General features: G+C 42.6%; 1 protein-coding gene across 2 annotated transcripts in view; it reads right to left on the bottom strand.

Annotated features, from left to right (window-relative positions):
• Positions 1 to 1,643: 1,643 nt before the first annotated feature.
• PRKCI (protein kinase C iota) overlaps positions 1,644 to 18,533 on the bottom strand; it is a 97,065-nt gene continuing 80,175 nt past the window's right edge. The window contains exons 13-18 of one of the 2 annotated variants that reach the window (XM_056565162.1): positions 14,776 to 14,863; positions 13,911 to 14,036; positions 13,037 to 13,116; positions 10,591 to 10,680; positions 8,908 to 9,023; positions 1,644 to 4,626 (exon numbers count right to left, since the gene is read on the bottom strand). In XM_056565162.1, the coding sequence (XP_056421137.1) occupies positions 4,539 to 4,626; positions 8,908 to 9,023; positions 10,591 to 10,680; positions 13,037 to 13,116; positions 13,911 to 14,036; positions 14,776 to 14,863 (588 nt within the window). In that variant the 3' untranslated portion in view covers positions 1,644 to 4,538. The remainder of the gene's footprint in view (positions 4,627 to 8,907; positions 9,024 to 10,590; positions 10,681 to 13,036; positions 13,117 to 13,910; positions 14,037 to 14,775; positions 14,864 to 18,533) is intronic. The other variant, XM_056565163.1, reaches the window with a different exon arrangement.

Here is an 18,533-nt window from a genome sequence, read left to right as displayed (position 1 = left end):
CCTAGGACATTAGACCACATAGCGAAATAGTATTTCAAAGCCAGGCTAATCTAAATAAAGAGTTTTTCCATTTTACATTCTCAGGATAGGCCACTAATGTCTGACCGACAGGGTGCCTTATCTCTGCTAGACACAACATACTGAAGATAGGAAAATACATTTATATTTTAGTTCAAGTAAAATACAATTAAGAATAAAACTCACTATTACCCCTCCACGGACGAAGGGAGTACCGGAGTTAAGGACTGAGGGTGAACCTGTACGCCCTGGTCCCGTTAATGGGGTTTAAAACAAAATAAAATAAAAAAAAAACTACGTAAATTGGGTATCCTTCTAACCGTATGGACCTACAGAAAAAAGATAAGGTGTAATTTTTACCGAATAGTGAACTGCGTGGAAACGGAAGCCCCCAAAATTTACGAAATGGTGTTTTTCTTTTTCAATTTTACCCCCCAATGTTTTGGGTTTTGCGGTAGATTTTGTTATGAAATGATTGATGTCATTACAAAGTACAATTGGTGATGCAAAAAACAAGCCCTTGTGTTATGAGTTTTAGAAGAGAAGGAGGAAAAAACGAAAGTGCAAAAACAAAAATTGCCCGGGTCCTTAAGGGGTTAATTCGTTACTTTTTACCTACTACAGTAGAATCTCCCTTAGGGGATAAAACAGTTCCAATAGGGTACAAAACACTCCCAATAGGGGACAGCTTATGTGTTGGCCCTACCTTGTGCACAGGGCTGCCGTTAAGGGGCCCAGGCTCCCAGGCCCCTGCTGCACCCCCTGCAGAAGCCCGATGTTTATACAGCGGCCTCCTGCTTCTGTATGTGCGCCGGCCACATCATTTATCATGCTCCTTCCCTGATCCCCCTGTGCCAAATCATCCCTCCTTATTAGCCCCTGTGCCACATAATTTCCTCTTGAACCCCCCCCGTGCTATTTCATTACTCTTTATTACCCAATTCATCACCCCCTCTTTACCACCCCCTGTGCCATTTCATTCCCTCTTTATCCCCCTGTGCCACTTCATAAAGAGGGGTGATGAATTTACACAGAGGGTAGTAAAGGGGAAATAAAATGGCACAGGGGGATCAAGGAGAAATGATGTGGCACAGGGGGATCAAGAGGAAATGATGTGGCACAGAGGGTAAGAGGGGGACAATTTGGCACAAGGCACGGGATAAAAAAAAAAGGGAGATGAAATACAGGGGTTGATAAGGGGTGATTAAACAGTTCTGGGAGATTCTACTGTAATATTCCTTTTTATCATGTTTTATAGGTAATTACACTCTGGAGTGAGTTCAGTACAGTATTTGGTCATTTAGAAAGATTTTTGAGCCTAATGACGTCTCTCAATAGCGGACACTTTTTCATTCCCCCTGAGTGTCCGCTATTGGGAGATTCTACTGTATTCAAATTATATAATACCAGATTGTCTATCATTAGAACAAAGTCCTTACTATATAAAAGAATTTCCTTTGTTTTTCTTATCTATTAGTAGAATGTGTATTTGAAATGTTTTTGATATAAACAACAAAAGTAAAGCGTCATCTCAATAAGTATAGTAAACAGTTTGCTGTATTCAGTGCTGAAGGACACATCATTCAGGTTTGCATAATGGTTTACACCTTTTATACGGAGTTCTGATGAATACATAACTTCAGGCTTTATAGAAATGTTTTATTAAAAGAAAGCCAAACTTCAGTTACATGTCATTTGCTGCGTTTCATTACTACATGCAGACAATGCTACAGGGTACAGCTTTTTAAAACAGTGTAACAATGGACTGCACATCATGTAATAACATCTAAAAATATCACGATACAAGATCTTTATGTATAATATCCGCAGGAGTACTCTTCTCTCAATTCAAGTGGTTGGAAAAAAAAAAAAAAATTGGTTACCTAACCTGAAAATCAAAGAAAACAATTAACTGTTTTCGGGATTGTCCAATACTTACTGAGGTTCCATACAGTGAAGAGACACCTGCCTTTAGGGTGTTGGGCTCTCTTCGATCGGGAAGAATAGCCCTATGTGAAGTAGTCTGCAATGTACTTGTCTGGGTCATACTGACAATTATTTAGACTTGCTAAGGCAAAATAAAACCATGAACACTAGAGGGGGAAAAGTGGCACTTAAAGCACAAGTCCAAAGTAGTGAGCCCGCACAATCTCCAACGCAGGCCTGGTTGGGTGTTGCAGTTGCTGAGGCAACCATACCACTCTCTGTGCACAGAACTTTGCTGAACGTGGCATGTTGCCTTGGCAACTGTAACTCCAAGCGTGGCCTGTGTCTCCCCATGCTGGAGCCAAGGTCACACCAGATCACAACTTTGGACCTACACTTTAAAGAATTCCAAAAAATATTAACATTTCATTACTTGTACAAAAAATAATTTTTGTGGAATAGGTTAAAAAAAACAACAACAACAACATACAAACTATTGATTCCCCAAACACTCTGCCAAGAATCATTTATAAACCATGACAAAAGTGAGCAAAGACACGTAAAATATAAAAGAATAAAAAAAGACAAGTTCATCACAAACATCAGTCCATTAACATACAGGCATCTGTTGGTGATATCTGGCATGGAGTGAAAGGCTCATAAATATGCGGCATCTCATGAACAAAGGTTATGGGGTCTGTTCTGTAAGTGGCATATTGAAGAGTTTGGATGCGTCACAGTGTATTGTACAGATTAAATATAAAAAGAGCTTACATAAAAGGTTCTGTGGCCAGGTATTGCTCATGCCCGCCGAGAAAAAAATGAAGCATGTGTTAGCCTATGATCAGAGCTTCTTAAAAGGCTACACACATTCTGCAGAAAATTCTGATTTTATCACCTTTAGTACTGATAGGTATTATCTTATAAATTTGAAGAGATGGGGGCTGGGCTAGGTACTAATGCAGTGAATGCTAAACTATTTAGACTAAAACCAACTAATTCAATAAATGGTGAAATAATCCAATTTTTAGATGCAGTTACAAGGACTGCAATGCAGCATGCCCTCGTCCACAACAGAGGTAATATGTAGCATGGTTTTTCTAGCTGAAAGTTATATACATGGCTCCCCCGACCCTAACACATCACAATCAGGATCTTCAAGGCTGTGACCAAGTAAGCAAAATGTTAGGAATTTAGAAGGCTTGTCATGTACTAAGTATGTTTATTAATGTTGCATTAATGAAGTCGGCATGCCGCACTTGTCTAGGAACTGTGGCACTATTTAGGGAAACTCATTAACACTTCCGTTGAAAATCTGACAGATTAAAATTGAGAAAATACCATGTTTGATGGGAGTATTTCCCTCCCCCAAAGTAGTCAAAGACCAGAAATCCAACATGCTGTGCACTCTAATGATGCAGGCATTGACTGCTCTATCGGTAATACAGAGTGTAGCCAATGTGTGCAGGCCTCTGAACTAAACACAATATACTTGTACATTCATTGGAAGCCTGTTTCTCAAAAGCTGACACTAGCCTTGCATGAAAGGTTGTTAATCCACAAAATGGGTCGATGGATGCAATTGGTGTATACCATCTCTAAAAGCACACAACTATAAAATTTTAGCAACACAGGTTATAGGCTCCAAATGAGAAAACATAGCCATGGATATAATAAGATCACTTACAAAAGGAGTACATTTGGCACCAATATAGATTTACAATACATTTGCTTTCCCCACGGTGCTCCCTTTATCACTCACATGAGAGCTTTTTTTTACATTTTTTGTCTTCGTGTATATGACACACAACCCCCACAGTTCCTGGTCAGTGGTTTATACCACATATTACATATGAAGGGTACACAACACCTGCAGGTATAAGACTTGGAAAGCTGCTCCCGGTGACAACACTTTGAGAGGAAAAAAATAAATATATATATATATATATGTTTTTAATCTCGGTGCCTGACTACTATAGTGTTTTTTTTTTTTCCCCAATGGATTAAAAATACTAAAAAGTCCAAAGACAAATAATGATGACTGATTCAACACTCGCGTTTTCTCAGTTGTCAACACCCGATGTATGCGTACCCCATTTATTTAGCTAGAAACACGAATGGATTAATATCACTGAAGGACACATCAGTGCCGGCATGAAATGCACGGTGACTAGCCAAGGCTGTCAGCATCCAAACCTCAATCTCATTTGAGAGACAGCTTGGGCTTCATTCCAGTAAAGAAGGTGAATTGCTATTACATTCAGGTATAGAGAAATTTGCCACTGAAAGAAAACCATGCCAAGAACTTAAGAAACTTCAATATTACTATAAACAATAAGACATGTAAAGAGAGAAATGAAAGGGTGGAAATGTATACATCTCCTAGATAAAGTGTGTAAGAAATGTAACTTAACTTTTTATGTCCATATGTTAAATATATAGCAATATAACAACAGGGAGATATAGGTTCCTTGGTGTACAGTAGTGACCTCCATAATATCAGGCTCAGTGCCAGTCCAGTAATGTTCTCTGTGCAACAGAAAGAGGCCCAGGCACTGCAGTGGTAGCAGCCATGAACAGAACTGTAGTGTCCATCATACACATTCTTCTGCCGACATTAACAGCGGGTTGATGTATTCAAAACCCTCAAACTCTGACTGGTCAATCTTTCTCACCACATCCCTGCAAAAAAAAAGAGAATCTGAGTAATGAGCTGTAAATGCAGAGTGTAAAATACACTGCTATCACACCAGGCGGGGGGCGGCTGCTGAGATCAGAAAGGGAAGAGATACAAGCTTTATTTAGTGGTGGCAATTACTGGTGTAAAGGGTGTTCCCAGGGTCGAGTCTCAGCATTACCCTATTTATTATTAGACAGAAAGGCATGTGTTAAAAAATTGTCTTGTTTCATCAAACAAGAGAGAGAGAGAGAGAGAGAGAGAGAGAGTATATTTAAAATAACAACTACCACAAGAGGACATAGTTTTATATTAAAGGGGCAAAGTGTATGCAGTAATATCAGGAAGTATTACTTTACTGAGAGTAGTAGGGTGCATGGAAGGGGTAATCCGCCCCTGGACATCTTATCCCCTATCCAAATGATAGGGGATAAGATGTCAGATCGCGGGGGTCCCGCCACTGGGGACCCCCAGGATCTCGGCTGCAGCACCCCGCTGTCATTATTGCACAGAGAAATCTCCCTCTGTGCGTAATGATGGGCGATACAGGGGGCATCACGGCTCCGCACCATCTTGACATCACGGCCCACCCCCTCAATACAAGTCAATGGGAAGGGGCGTGGTGGCCCTCACGCCCCCTCCCATAGACTTACATGGGGTGGGCTGTGACGTCATGAGAGGGCGGAGCCATAACAACACGATGCTCCAGTCCCAGTATCGCCCATCATTACACACAGAGCGAGCTTGCTCTGTGCAGTAATGAAAGCGGGGTGCTGCAGCCGAGATCCCGGGGGTCCTCAGCGGCCAGACCCCCATGATCTGACATCTTATCCCCTATCCTTTGGATAGGGGATAAGATGTCCTGGGGCAGAGTACCACTTTAAGCCTGCATGGGATAGGCATAAGGCTATGCTTTAGACCAGGAATTATTGATAGGATTCAGAATATTGGGCAGACTAGATGGGCAGAATGGTTCTCATCTGCCGATCCTATGTTTCTATAGGACATGTATACATTTCCACCATCTGTGTATGTTACATACACTCATGTATACATAGATATTGAACAGCCATGGAAGGGCCACTTCCCCTTTTAGGATAGGAAAAAGGTTAGATGAGAATTATGCAAATACAAGGAATTCTGGAGGAAAACCAGTTATATTTTGCAAGAGCACTGCAACTTGGGAGTTAGTATGGTTGAAAATACGCATGTCCTTCAAGTTCAACCAAAAAGGAAAAGTGATGGATGGAGGGGTATGGCATGATTAAGGGGGATGTGATGCTATATTCTTATGTACAAGTTAATGTTGACATTAATTTACACCACGTTTTCATTCTCCAGCAGCCAAATCCAGCAGGAGAATTTCAAAACTGCCTGCAGCAATATCCATACCGTACTCTATTTAATTCAATGAGCCAGACAAAGTAAGCCAGTGACTCCAATCAGGTCATTTTTTGACCCAGCCGGAAAACTTAGCAGACCGTGGGTTGTCTGTCGGGCCAAAAAAAAAAAGGATTGGCTGCCAGAGACTGAAAATGTGGTGTGAATTAAGTCTCCTAAATATTTTTGCTATGACCAGTTCCTGAGGTAGACTGTTTCACAGATAGGTTTAGTCTCTATGGGAACAAGCCTTCTTTGCCATAAGAACTATGTGTTTTCACGGAATAAGGTCATGAAGATGTGATTCTCAAGTCAACATTATCTCACCTCCAAATTGGACATGTCACACCAAACTCCAAAAATGGGCCAGACAAAATTATTGGCACCCTTTCAAAATTGTGGATAAATAAGATTGTTTCAAGCATGTGATGCTCCTTTAAACTCACCTGCGGCAAGATAAAGGTGTGGGCAATAAAAAAAAAAAAATCACACCTGAAAGCAGATAAAAAGGAGAGAAGTTTACTTCGTCTTTGCATTGTGTGTCTGTGTGTGCCACACTAAGCATGGACAACAGAAAGAGGAGAAGAGAACTATCTGAGGACTTGAGAACCAAAATTGTAGAAAAATATCAACAATCTCAAGGTTACAAGTCCATCTCCAGAGATCTAATTTGCCTTTGTCGACAGTGCGCAACATTATCAAGAAGTTTGCAACCCATGGCACTGTAGCTAATCTCCCTGAGCATGGACAGAAGAGAAAAATTGATGTAAGGTGTCAACGCAGGATAGTCCGGATGGTGGATAAGCAGCCCCAAACAAGTTCCAAAGATATTCAAGCTGTCATGCAGGCTCAGGGAGCATCAGTGTCAGCGCGAACTATCCGTCAACATTTAAATGAAATGAAACGCTATGGCAGGAGACCCAGGAGGACCCCACTGATGACACAGACATAAAAAAGCAAGACTACATTTTGCCAAAATGAACTTGAGAAGCCAAAATCCTTCTGGGAAAACGTCTTGTTGGCAGACGAAACCAAGATAGAGCTTTTTGGTAAAGCACATCATTCTACTGTTTACCGAAAACGGAATGAGTCCTACAAAGAAAAGAACACAGTACCTACAGTGAAATATGGTGGAGGTTCAATGATGTTTTGGGGTTGTTTTGCTGCCTCTGGCACTGGGTGCCTTGAATGTGTGCAAGACATCATGAAATCTGAGGATTACCAATGGATTTTGGGTCGCCCTGTACAGCCCAGTGTCAGAAAGCTGGGTTTGCGTCAGAGATCTTGGGTTTCCCACAGGACAATGACCCCAAACATACATCAAAAAGCACCCAGAAATGGATGGCAACAAAGCACTGGAGAGTTCTGAAGTGGCCAGCAATGAGTCCAGATCTTAATCCCATTGAACACCTGTGGAGAGATCTTAAAATTGCTGTTGGGAAAAGACGCCCTTCCAATAAGAGAGACCTGGAGCAGTTTGCAAAGGAAGAGTGGTCCAACATTCCGTCTGAGAGGTGTAAGAAGCTTATTGATGGTTATAAGAAGCGACTGATATCAGTTATTTTTTCCAAAGGGTGTGCAACCAAATATTAAAGTTATGGGTGGCAATAATTTTGTCCAGCCCATTTTTGGAGTTTGGTGTGACATCATGTCCAATTTGCTTTTTTTCCTCCCTTTTTTGGTTTAGCTCCAATACACACAAAGGGAATAAACATGTGTATAGCAAAATATGTGTTACTGCAATCCTTTTCTGTGAGAAATACTTCATTTTCTACAAAAATTTCAGGGGTGCCAACATTTATGGCCATGACTGTATATCTATCTATATATATGTCTAACCAACAGACACACACACACACTATATATATATATATATATATATATATATATATAGATATAGACCGTGTGTATGGGGAGCTATATATATATATATCTTGATGTGCACTGCACACATTCACTTGTCTCATGAGCCAGGCTTTCATTTCAGCTCTTTACCATCAGGAAGGAAACACTTTAATGAAAAACACTAACTCCCACCTTCCCTGAAGGAACATATTATATTGCTGAACAGTTGAGTTCACAGTTAAAATATTGTTTTCTTGCACTACCTGGTGTACATTGGAAAAAGGATTTCAAATACTGAATGTACTGCAGAGGTTCAACCAGTAGGGTTCCTTAGAAGAATCCTTGGAGAATGTAAACCCCCTGTGACTCGGGGTATGCATGTCTTATTCCCAGTATCCCATTGAGTGATTTTGCATAAATCTTTGCTGCCTAAAATGAGTACTAGTATGCAATTCTGTAACACGTTCCACGGTGCAGTAAAAAGTGTAAGACCTTAAAGCGTTACGGTCATTAAAAAAAACTAATAACATGTTGATCAGACAAGTCATAAATTGTTGATCGCATCAGGTCTCACTGCTCTGACCCGCTGCATTCAAGAATTAATAGCCGACGAAGCAAACAGCATATTTTTTTCAAAAGGAATCGTCTCCACGCAACTACCTCTTTAATGGAACAGTTCTTTTGCTGGTAATTCAATTCAAATAGGTTTTCCCCATCACAGACTTTTATGGTATATCAACTGAGTGTTCTAAAAGTCTGACCTACAACTGCATCTATTAAATGACCAGAGGAAATATCATTCAGGTGCCCTACAAAAAGGCCCTGCCCCTGAACATTTAGAAGCAGAAAAAGAAGTGTATTACATGACTGCTCTAAGCTATGGTGAATAGCTGACATTGCTATAGAGACAGAATACAATAGATTGTTTTACCATATCCAGCAAGCAATAAATGATACATCTGATTTGCTTATCATCTCACATCTCTGCCCTATTGTTGTGTGCCCTTGTCCCTTTCACAAAAAGTTATTTATTTCAAGAAGAATGACTGATGTAAACTTACTCATCATCAGGCGTTAGTTGAACAGGCTCATTGGTAAACTGTGCATCAAAATTATCCAAACCAAATTCTCCACATATGTTTGGCTTAAAGGGAGGAACCACTTGTCTCTGCTCCATCTAAAATGGAAATAAAAGAAAGACATCATCTGTATGTACTGTAAGAGATAAACTGATATGAGGCAATGAGTGGGTCAAAGAGTTAAAGAGGTTTCTGGAGAAGAAAGAGGCTGTGTAATGAACACTTACCTGCCTCCGATCCCCCACTGCTCCCGTTCTGAAACAGCTGGTCCCAATGCTCAGGATTTCCTGTTCTCTGCCTCAAAATGCAGGAAATGCCCACTCAGCCAAACACTGACCGCAGAAAAGACCCACCTTAACCAGTGATGCCTGGGTGGGTAGACACATCCTATGTATCAGGACACTGAACAGGAAGCTTTGAGAAATGGGGCTGGCAGTTTTGGAACGGCAACAGCGAGGTTCAGAGACAGGTCACCTTTTTCAAATCTGTTGCAATGTTCTGGAGGTATATTAAATAAATAAATCTTAAAGGAGTACTCCGATGCAAATCATTTTATGGGCAAAGCATGCATTAAGTAAAGTTATATAACTAAGTAATATACTTGCGCTTTGCATATTGAATGGATCCCGGTGTTTTTCAGCTCTCTGCCGCCGACCGGAAGCTCTGTAGTTCTCCCGTGTTTGATGACGCTCGACCCTGTATTCTCAGCGCTCCGCTGCCATGTTAGCCCGGTGACTCACACTTCCCATGAGTCATTGCGGGCTCTGCCTGCCTCCCAGCCCAGAGTCGGCTACTCCCCCCTTGCTTATTTATTCATATATTCATGTTTGCTGAGCTGGCATAGGCTCAGCTCAGCAAATCTAGCGCAGCCGGCCAATCGGATGTGATGAGCGGGCATTCTGGGAGGTGTAGTTTTTTACACTGCGCTGGCCATGCACAGAACCAGGAAGTAACGGAAAATTCGGACAGGCATAGCGCAGTAATGGCTGGACGATTCTGCACGATATGAGGCTCTATGGACAGGTACGTGAATGGGTTACATTTTGATATTAGTTCATTTTTTAGGGGGCATCAGAGTTTTTCTTTAACGTGAAAATGATCTTGTTGGAGCACTGGGGCATTCCCAGAACCTTGGTGCATTGTTCTGCCAGCCCAGCTGGTCCGTATCATACAGCAACCTTTATAAAATCATCTTCTCTACAGCATGATGCTGAAGAAGCGGCACATGCACACTCGTGGTCCGGGGCTGTACATGATGACGTGGACACAGAAAATATCATCATGCTGGAGAGAAGAAGATGAATATTTTATGAATGGGATGAATTACAGGGACCAGCTGGGCTGGCAGAACAATGCACCAGGATTCTTGGAATGTCCAGTGATCCAACAAGATCACCTGCATATTAAAATGTATTTTATTTATTTATTTAATATATCTCGAGAACAGCGCAACAGATTGACCCGTGTTACAGTCAGCATCACTCTTACTATAACCCTATATTCAGGTTAGTGTGCGTAATTCTGCTGACAGATTCCTGTTAATATTTGGTCTAAAAAACTTTACATTTTAAACACTTTTATAAATATAAATATATAAAAAGGTAGAAATAATAACCTTTCCTAGAATAGAGAAATAAAGATTAGTTACTAAAAAAATGTATTTACCATATCCCAATCAACGGTGCGGAAGAACTGATGTCCCTGGATATCAGCAAATCCTGTCTGCGGATGACAGCCAAGACGATCCTTTGGTTCCTAAAGTGCATAGCAAAGACAATTACATATACACTGCTCAAAAAAATAAAGGGAACACTAAGATAACAAATCCTAGATCGGAATAATTGAACTAAACGTACAAAATACTTTCATCTTTACATAGTTGAATGTGCTGACAAAAAAAAAAAAAATTATCAAAGGAAATCAAATTTATCAACCCATGGAGGTCTGGATATGGAGTCACACTCAAAATCAAAGTGGAAAACCACACTACAGGCTGATCCAACTTTGATGTAATGTCCTTAAAACAAGTCAAAATGAGGCTCAGTAGTGTGTGTGGCCTCCACATGCCTGTATGACCTACCTACAACGCCTGGTAATTCTCCTGATGAGGCGGCGGATGGTCTCCTGAGTAATGTCCTCCCAGAACTGGACAAAAGCATCCGCCAACTCCTGGACAGTCTGTGGTGGATGGAGCGAGACATGATGTCCCAGATGTGCTCAATCTGACTCAGGTCTGGGGAACGGGTGGGCCAGGTCTGGGGAACAGGTGGGCCAGTCTATAGCATCAATGCCTTCCTCCAGCCACATGAGGATTGTCTTGCATTAGGAGGAACCCAGGGCCAACCGCACCAGCATATGGTCTCGCAAGGGGTCTGAGGATCTCATCTCGGTACCTAATGGCAGCAAGGCTACCTCTGGCAAGCATATGGAGAGCTGTGCGGCCACATAAAGAAATGCCACTCCACACCATTACTGACCCACTGCCAGACCGGTCATGCTGGAGGATATGTCAGGCAGCAGAACATTCTACATGTCATCTCCAGACTCTGTCAAGTCTGTCACATGTGCTCAGTGTGAACCTGCTTTCATCTGTGAAGAGCACAGGGTGCCAGTGGCGAATTTGCCAATCTTGGTGTTCTCTGACAAATGCCAAATGTCCTGCACAGTGTTGGGTTGTAAGCACAACCCCCACCTGTGGACGTCAGGCCCTCATACCACCCTCATGGAGTCTGTTTCTGACCATTTGAGCGGACACATGCACATTTGTGGCCTGCTGGAGGTCATATTGCAGGGCTCTGGCAGTGCTTCTCCTTGCACAAAGGCAGAGGTAGCGGTCCTGCTGCTGGGTTGTTGTCCTCCTACGGCCTCCACATCTCCTAATGTACTGGCCTGTCTCCTGGTAGCGCCTTCATGCTCTGGACACTACGCTGACAGACACAGCAAACCTTCTAGCCACAGCTCGCATTCATGTGCCCTCCTGGATGAGCTGCACTACCTAAGCCACTTGTGTGGGTTGTAGACTCCGTCTCATGCTACCACTAGAGTGAAAGCACCGCCAGCATTCAAAAGTGACCAAAACATCAGCCAGGAAGCATAGGAACTGAGAAGTTATCTGTGGTCACCACCTGCAGAACCACTCCTTTATTTGGGGTGTCTTGCTAATTGCCTATAATTTCCACCTGTTTGTTCCATTTGCACAACAGCATGTGAAATTGATTGTCAATCAGTGTTGCTTCCTGAGTAGACAGTGTGATTTCACAGAAGTGTGATTGACTTGGAGGTACATTGTGTTATTTAAAGGGTACCTCTTATCAAATAAACTTTTGATATATTTTAGGTTAATGAATGTTGAATAACTTTCCAATAGCATGTTAATGAAAAATATGCTTCTTTCTATCTTATTTTTCCCGATCAGTCCTGTCAGCAAGCATTTCTGACTCATGCTGGAGTCCTAAACACTCAGAGCTGCCAGCCTGCTTTGTTCACAGCCAAACAGGCTGTGAACAAAGCAGACTGGCAGCTCTGAGTGTTCTCCTTTGTGAACAAAGCAGACTGGCAGCTCGTAGTGTTTTTAGGACCCCAGCATGAGTCTGAAATGCTTGCTGCCAGGACTGGTAGGGAGACCCCTAGTGGTCATTTCTTCAAAGTGGAAAATTAAATAGAAAGAAGCATATTTTTTAATAACATGCAATTGTAAAGTTATTCTGCATACATTAATCTATAATATATCAAAAGTTTTTTTGATGAGAGGTACCCTTTAAGTGTTCCCTTAATTTTTTTGAGCAGTGTATATACAACAAATTATGTTTACTGTGTGTGCACAAATGTCTACACAAACTTTAGTGCAGTCTCTGATTCCATTGCAAACATTATTTAAGAAGTTCTTTGACCTGCTGGTTGCACACCACCAACTAACATTCTGACATGGAATTGTGTAGAACGGTGGTCTCCAACCTGTGGTTTTCCAGCTATATACCACAAGTATAAAATACGGTCACTCATCCACAGTGTGGATTGGCAAGTATTAGGTCACCCATGCATTACAGGACTGGGGACAGTATATGAAAAAAAAAAAATGCAACAGTAAGTAACTCTGAAGACACAAACTCACCTTATTCAGAAAGCTTTTTAAAACACTTGCTGCTTTTACAGACAAAGATCTGGGAATACGAATTTGTTTTTCAAGAATAACTAGAAAAACAAAAAAAAAGTGAAAAATGTCAAGTGACTAATAGTAAATCTATTTTCGCTAATAAGATATAGACAGTTTAATATTATAATACTTAATGTTTAGTATGTTCTAGAAAGCATTCATCAATGTCAGCTAATTTGAGAAGATGCTTGTACTAAAATGGAAGCAACTTTTTTTGAAACCTTTAACTGTCCTCTGTTCCTATTCCAGCCTTTATTGCCTTGCTTATAAATATGCTTGTGAAGCTGCACATACCATGCACTAGGGCTTCACAAGCATATTCTAGGCATATATATATATATATATATATTTACGCTCCGCTTCTGTATACTTACAAATTTCAGCTTTATAAGCACTTGGGGAAGTCAGGCCGACAGGGGAGTTGGAGCCCCGGGTCCCCTCTGCTCCGGGCCGCACCGCCTCTTTCTGCTTACGTTGTTGATTGCGTAGTTGATTGACAGGCAGGGCGTGCGTTCAGCAGAGCTACACAGGGCCACTGTGAGCAGGCTAGCCCTGCCTGTCAATCAACTATGCGACATTAGCAGAAAGAGGCGGTGTGGCCCGGAGCAAAGCGGAACCAGGGCTCCGCCTCCCCGACTGACGGCCTGATTTCCCCAAGGGCTTATAAAACTGAAATTTGTAACTATAAAGAAGCCAAGCGTAACTATAAATATATTCCTAGAATATGCTTGTGAAGCCCTAGTGCACAGTGTGTGCAGCTTCACAAACATACTCTTGGTGACAGTTGTGCTTTAAAGATTTATTAGCACATATGACAAAATAGTACACGTACCTTGGAAAAGGAAATCCTCTGTGTTTTGGTCTGGATTGTCAGAACTCCCTACAATATCAAACGGTGACCGACCTGCCATCATCTCAAACATCAACACACCTAGTGCCCACCAGTCCACACTGAAACCTTTGGAATATATAAATTAGAATAATAATTAAAAAACATTTTTTGTCAATATTTCATTAAAGTGAATCTGACACCATGTTAACCCACACTAAACCCAATATACTGGGTGAAAAGCTTTACAAACAGGGGACACATTTAAATCTGTTCAGTATATGCAGAGTTCTAGAGTTCTATATCTGCCCTGCCCCCTATCATTATTATGCTGCTAACGAATGCCGCGGGTGAGCCCACAAAGAGCAGAGGGCTCCCCTGCTGCATTTATTAGCATATTAATTAAGGGGGCGGCCTGACCGAGAATATGGGGGAGGCAGGGGAACTGGGTTAACCGGCTCCTTGCCTCCAATGCACACTGGAGCACAATGCAACTGAAGATTACAGAGCAAGAACTCTGCATATACTGAATTGATTGAAGTAAGTGACCCCTTAGTGTAAAGCTGTTCACCCGCACTATAACCCGGTATATTGGGTTTAGTGTGGGCGAACAGGCTGACAGATTCTCTTTATAGACTAACAATAATTCACATAATTTGAGGAGTAAAGTTTATATTGTTAATATCTGATGACCACAGACATTTCATTTAATATAATAGATGCCACAGCAAGCAGCCTATTATACATCCATACGCCTACTACTATAGTATTACTATAGTAAACTATTTTATGTACACAACAAAAAAGCCATTGTCACATTGTGGTCTTCACCATCTGCAAGAATGAGCAGTATAAATAGTTTTCTTACCGTAATCTTCTCCACGCAGGATTTCAGGGGCAATGTAATTTGGTGTACCACAGAATGTGCTAGTAGTGTCTCCTGGCCGTAAACCTTCCTATAAAACATAAAATAAGACAGATATCAAACAGATGTACAATCTATCTAGTTACACTTCAATTAACCCAAGAAGGAAGAGAAGTGTTACCAGACGGCAAGCGTCAGAAAAAATTGCTTCGTTTACAAACGTTTTTTAAGGGTCTATTCACACGAACAGTAACTTGCGCATCTTTGATGTGCTTGATTTCAAGCTGTAGATTTCAATATAAACACGTATCCACTTCTCAACATAATCAGACCACAGGTGTGCACGTAATGGGTGGCTTCCCTATGTCTATCTCAGGGCTCCGTCTCCTGAGTACAGTAAACCATATATATATAGAAACAGACATAGACTGGGAATTGCACTTAAAAAGTTCTTTATCTCCAAATTTATCCATGTACAAAACAGCAGAGAGATATACAGAACATAATCACCCGGTGCTCAATAGACTGCTCACAGGTTATTCCACTCGGTGTCTTCAGAACCTTCCATCCCAGACTTGCTGCTTGCTGGACGGTGTGTTCCTGGCCATGTGGACGCTAATTCTGAGGGGGGGTGAAAACGCCCCCTCAGAATTAGCGTCCACATGGCCAGGAACACACCGTCCAGCAAGCAGCAAGTCTGGGATGGAAGGTTCTGAAGACACTGAGTGGAATAACCTCTGAGCAGTCTATTGAGCACCGGGTGATTATGTTCTGTATATCTCTCTGCTGTTTTGTACATGGATAAATTTGGAGATAAAGAACTTTTTAAGTGCAATTCCCAGTCTATGTCTGTTTCTATATATATGATTTCAATATTCAAACTAAATGACTGAACATAGATTAACATCTGTTTTCTAGACAAAAATGATTGATGTCAGATCCACATTGATAGGACATAGCTAATTGTGGGGGCCAACTGGGTGTTGGCACAGAAGCGGCACCAAAAACAGTGTGCGGAAACCAGAAGTTTCAGCTCCGTACATTGTTTCTAGAGGTGGTGCTGGGTTACTGCAGCACACCTTCCATTCACTTCAATGGGAGCTGTGCTACAGTAACCCATCAACACCACTACAATCAATGTACTGAGCTCAGGCTTCCAGCTCCAGTACACTATTTACTTCCAGCACCACTGTTGTGCTAGTTTAGCCAAGGATGCCAAGTGACAACACCCAGCCGATCAACTATTCATGGCCTATCCTGTGAATAGGCCATAAATTTGTTCCCAGAAAACCCTGGGGAACTCTGGTGGAAGAAATTCAAATCAACTGGTGCCAGAAAGTTAAACAGATTGATAAATTACTTCTATTAAAAAGTTGTGTAGCCTCTCTCCCCTCCTTGATGTCCGTGCTATCCGGATTTGGGGACTGGTCCAACTATAAAATTAATGTGTCCAAATCAGAAGCGTTAAAATAGTCTCTCCCACAGCCCCTAGCCGATACCATACGCACTAATTTCCCTTATGCTTGGCCCTCCCCTGGTATTACCTATTTAGGGACTACAATCACGGCCGATCTCTCCAGTCTTTACCAATGTAATTTTGCACCCTTACTCACTCAATTCTCTGCTCACTTGGACGGGTGGCACGGTAAAACCCTTTCCTGGTTTGGTAGGGTTAATGCCGTCAAAATGACACTCCTGCCGAAGTTATTGTATTTGCTCCAGACCATACCGATCGCCCTCCCAGGTTCATTTTGGCGCACCTTGCAAGGCAGGTTCGGTGCCTTCGTTTGGGCGGCCGGGCGTTCGCGCCTTAGTCGGGCGGTACTGTTTCGCCCCAAGGAGGCGGGGGGAGTGGGCCTTCCTGATTGTCACCTTTATTATATGGCAGCTATGCATGCACGTCTACTGGACCTGCTGCACAACTCTGCCACCAAACTGTGGGTACGATTAGCACAGGACGTCTCTCCTACTGACTTCTCCGGGCTCCCATGGCTGTGGCCCCCTCCTCCCTCCACCTTGACTAGGTTGTCATTTACCTCTGTGCAGACACTTTCCGTGCTGGGTAGGTCTGGGTCCCGAGACTCCTTGATTGATCGGGCAGGCCCACTACTGCCCATTACTGGGAATCCCGCTTTTCCACCCGGGTTGTCCTCGGGCACGTTTCTGGGGGGCACTCTCCACTGAGGTTTCATCACGTGCTTTCCTCTTCGGAACTGCTACCCCTCTCTGCCCTGTGTCCAGGCCCAGTGTCTCAGAGTCGTGGCCCTTTTGACTATATCCAATTACGGCATTTCTATGCTTCTATTAAACGTTCCACTCACTTACATCGTGCTTTGACACCCTTTGAGACGCTCTGCCTCACACCACCGCTGCCACCTCACACTATAGGCTTCCTCTATCAAATGTTGTTAGCTGGCCACACGTCCTCCCTGCCCCCTTATTGCGCAGCGTGGGAAACGGAGCTCGGGAAATCCTTTCCCCCGCACAGTGGTCGAAGTGCTTTCACCTCACTCACAAATCAGTTGTTGCCAATAAGGGACAAGAGACCAATTATAAAATTCTGTCTCGCTGGTATAGGACCCCCATCCAGCTCCACCGATGGTACCCTGCGGTATCCTCCAAATGCTGGAGTTGTGGAACTGCACAGGGCACTATGCTGCACATCTGGTGGGATTGTCCCGCATTGAAGCAGTTTTGGTCCGATGTCTTGCGTACTGTTGGGGTGGCCACTGGGATTTCTGTTCCCAGCTCACCTGAGGCGGCCTTATTGTTTCAATTCCCTATGTCTTCTACTTCTTTTCGTAAATCCCTCCTAAGTTATATTCTCCAAGCAGCCAAAACGGTCATTCCCCGTAGGTGGCGTTCACCACTGCCCCCCGACTGTTTGCGAGTGGGTGATGGAAATCGCGAACACGCAACGCATGGAGGAGCTTATGGCATTGACTCCTGTGGAGAATGACCGCTATACTAAAACTTTGTTTGACTGGCTCACTTTTCAGGAATCCTCAGGATACCGGGCTTTTCTGGACACTGCAATACCCCCGCCCCCGGCCTCCTATTGTCCTACCGTCTCCTCTACCCCCCTTTTCTTGTCTCTTTCCTTCCCCCTTCTTTGTTCCCGGCGGTTTCTTCTGTTTCCGGCTCCGCCCCTACCCTCTCCCCTTCCCTTCTTCTTGCTTTCTCCTCTAGGGGCCTTTCCCTCCAGCTCCTACACTTTTCACTCCCCTCTGTAGACTATTTATTTGTTGTCTTTATTGTCATTTTCTTCTTGTTATCATCAGCCATTGTGTATGGGATCTAGTCGTGCACGATGTTTCATTTGCCTATATTGCCTTATTATAATGTTCTGCTGCTCATGTCAATAAAACGTTTTGAATTAAATAAAAAAAAAGTTGTGTAGCTCTTTCCAGTCTGACCACAGTGCTCTCTGCTGCCACCTCTGTCCATGTCAGGAACTGTCCAGAGCAGAAGAGGTTTGCAATGGGGATTTGCTTCTACTCTGAACAGTTTGACACAGATGTCAGCAGAGAGCACTGTGGTCAGACTGGAAAGAACTACACAACTTCCTCTGTAGTACACAGTAGCTGATAAGTACTGGAAGGATTAAGATTTTTTAATAGAAGTAATTTACAGATCTGTTTAACTTTCTGGCACCAGTTGATTTAAAAAATAATAATAATAATGTTTTCCACTGTGGTACCCCTTTGAGGAAAACTTTAAGGATACTAGGGGAGATTTATCAAAATCTATTCAGAGGAAAA

Source organism: Hyla sarda, chromosome 3 (assembly GCF_029499605.1).
Source record: "Hyla sarda isolate aHylSar1 chromosome 3, aHylSar1.hap1, whole genome shotgun sequence".
Taxonomy (NCBI): domain Eukaryota; kingdom Metazoa; phylum Chordata; class Amphibia; order Anura; family Hylidae; genus Hyla; species Hyla sarda.
The sequence above is the reverse complement of the archived record's forward strand: the minus strand, read 5'-3'. Positions and strand labels throughout refer to the sequence as shown.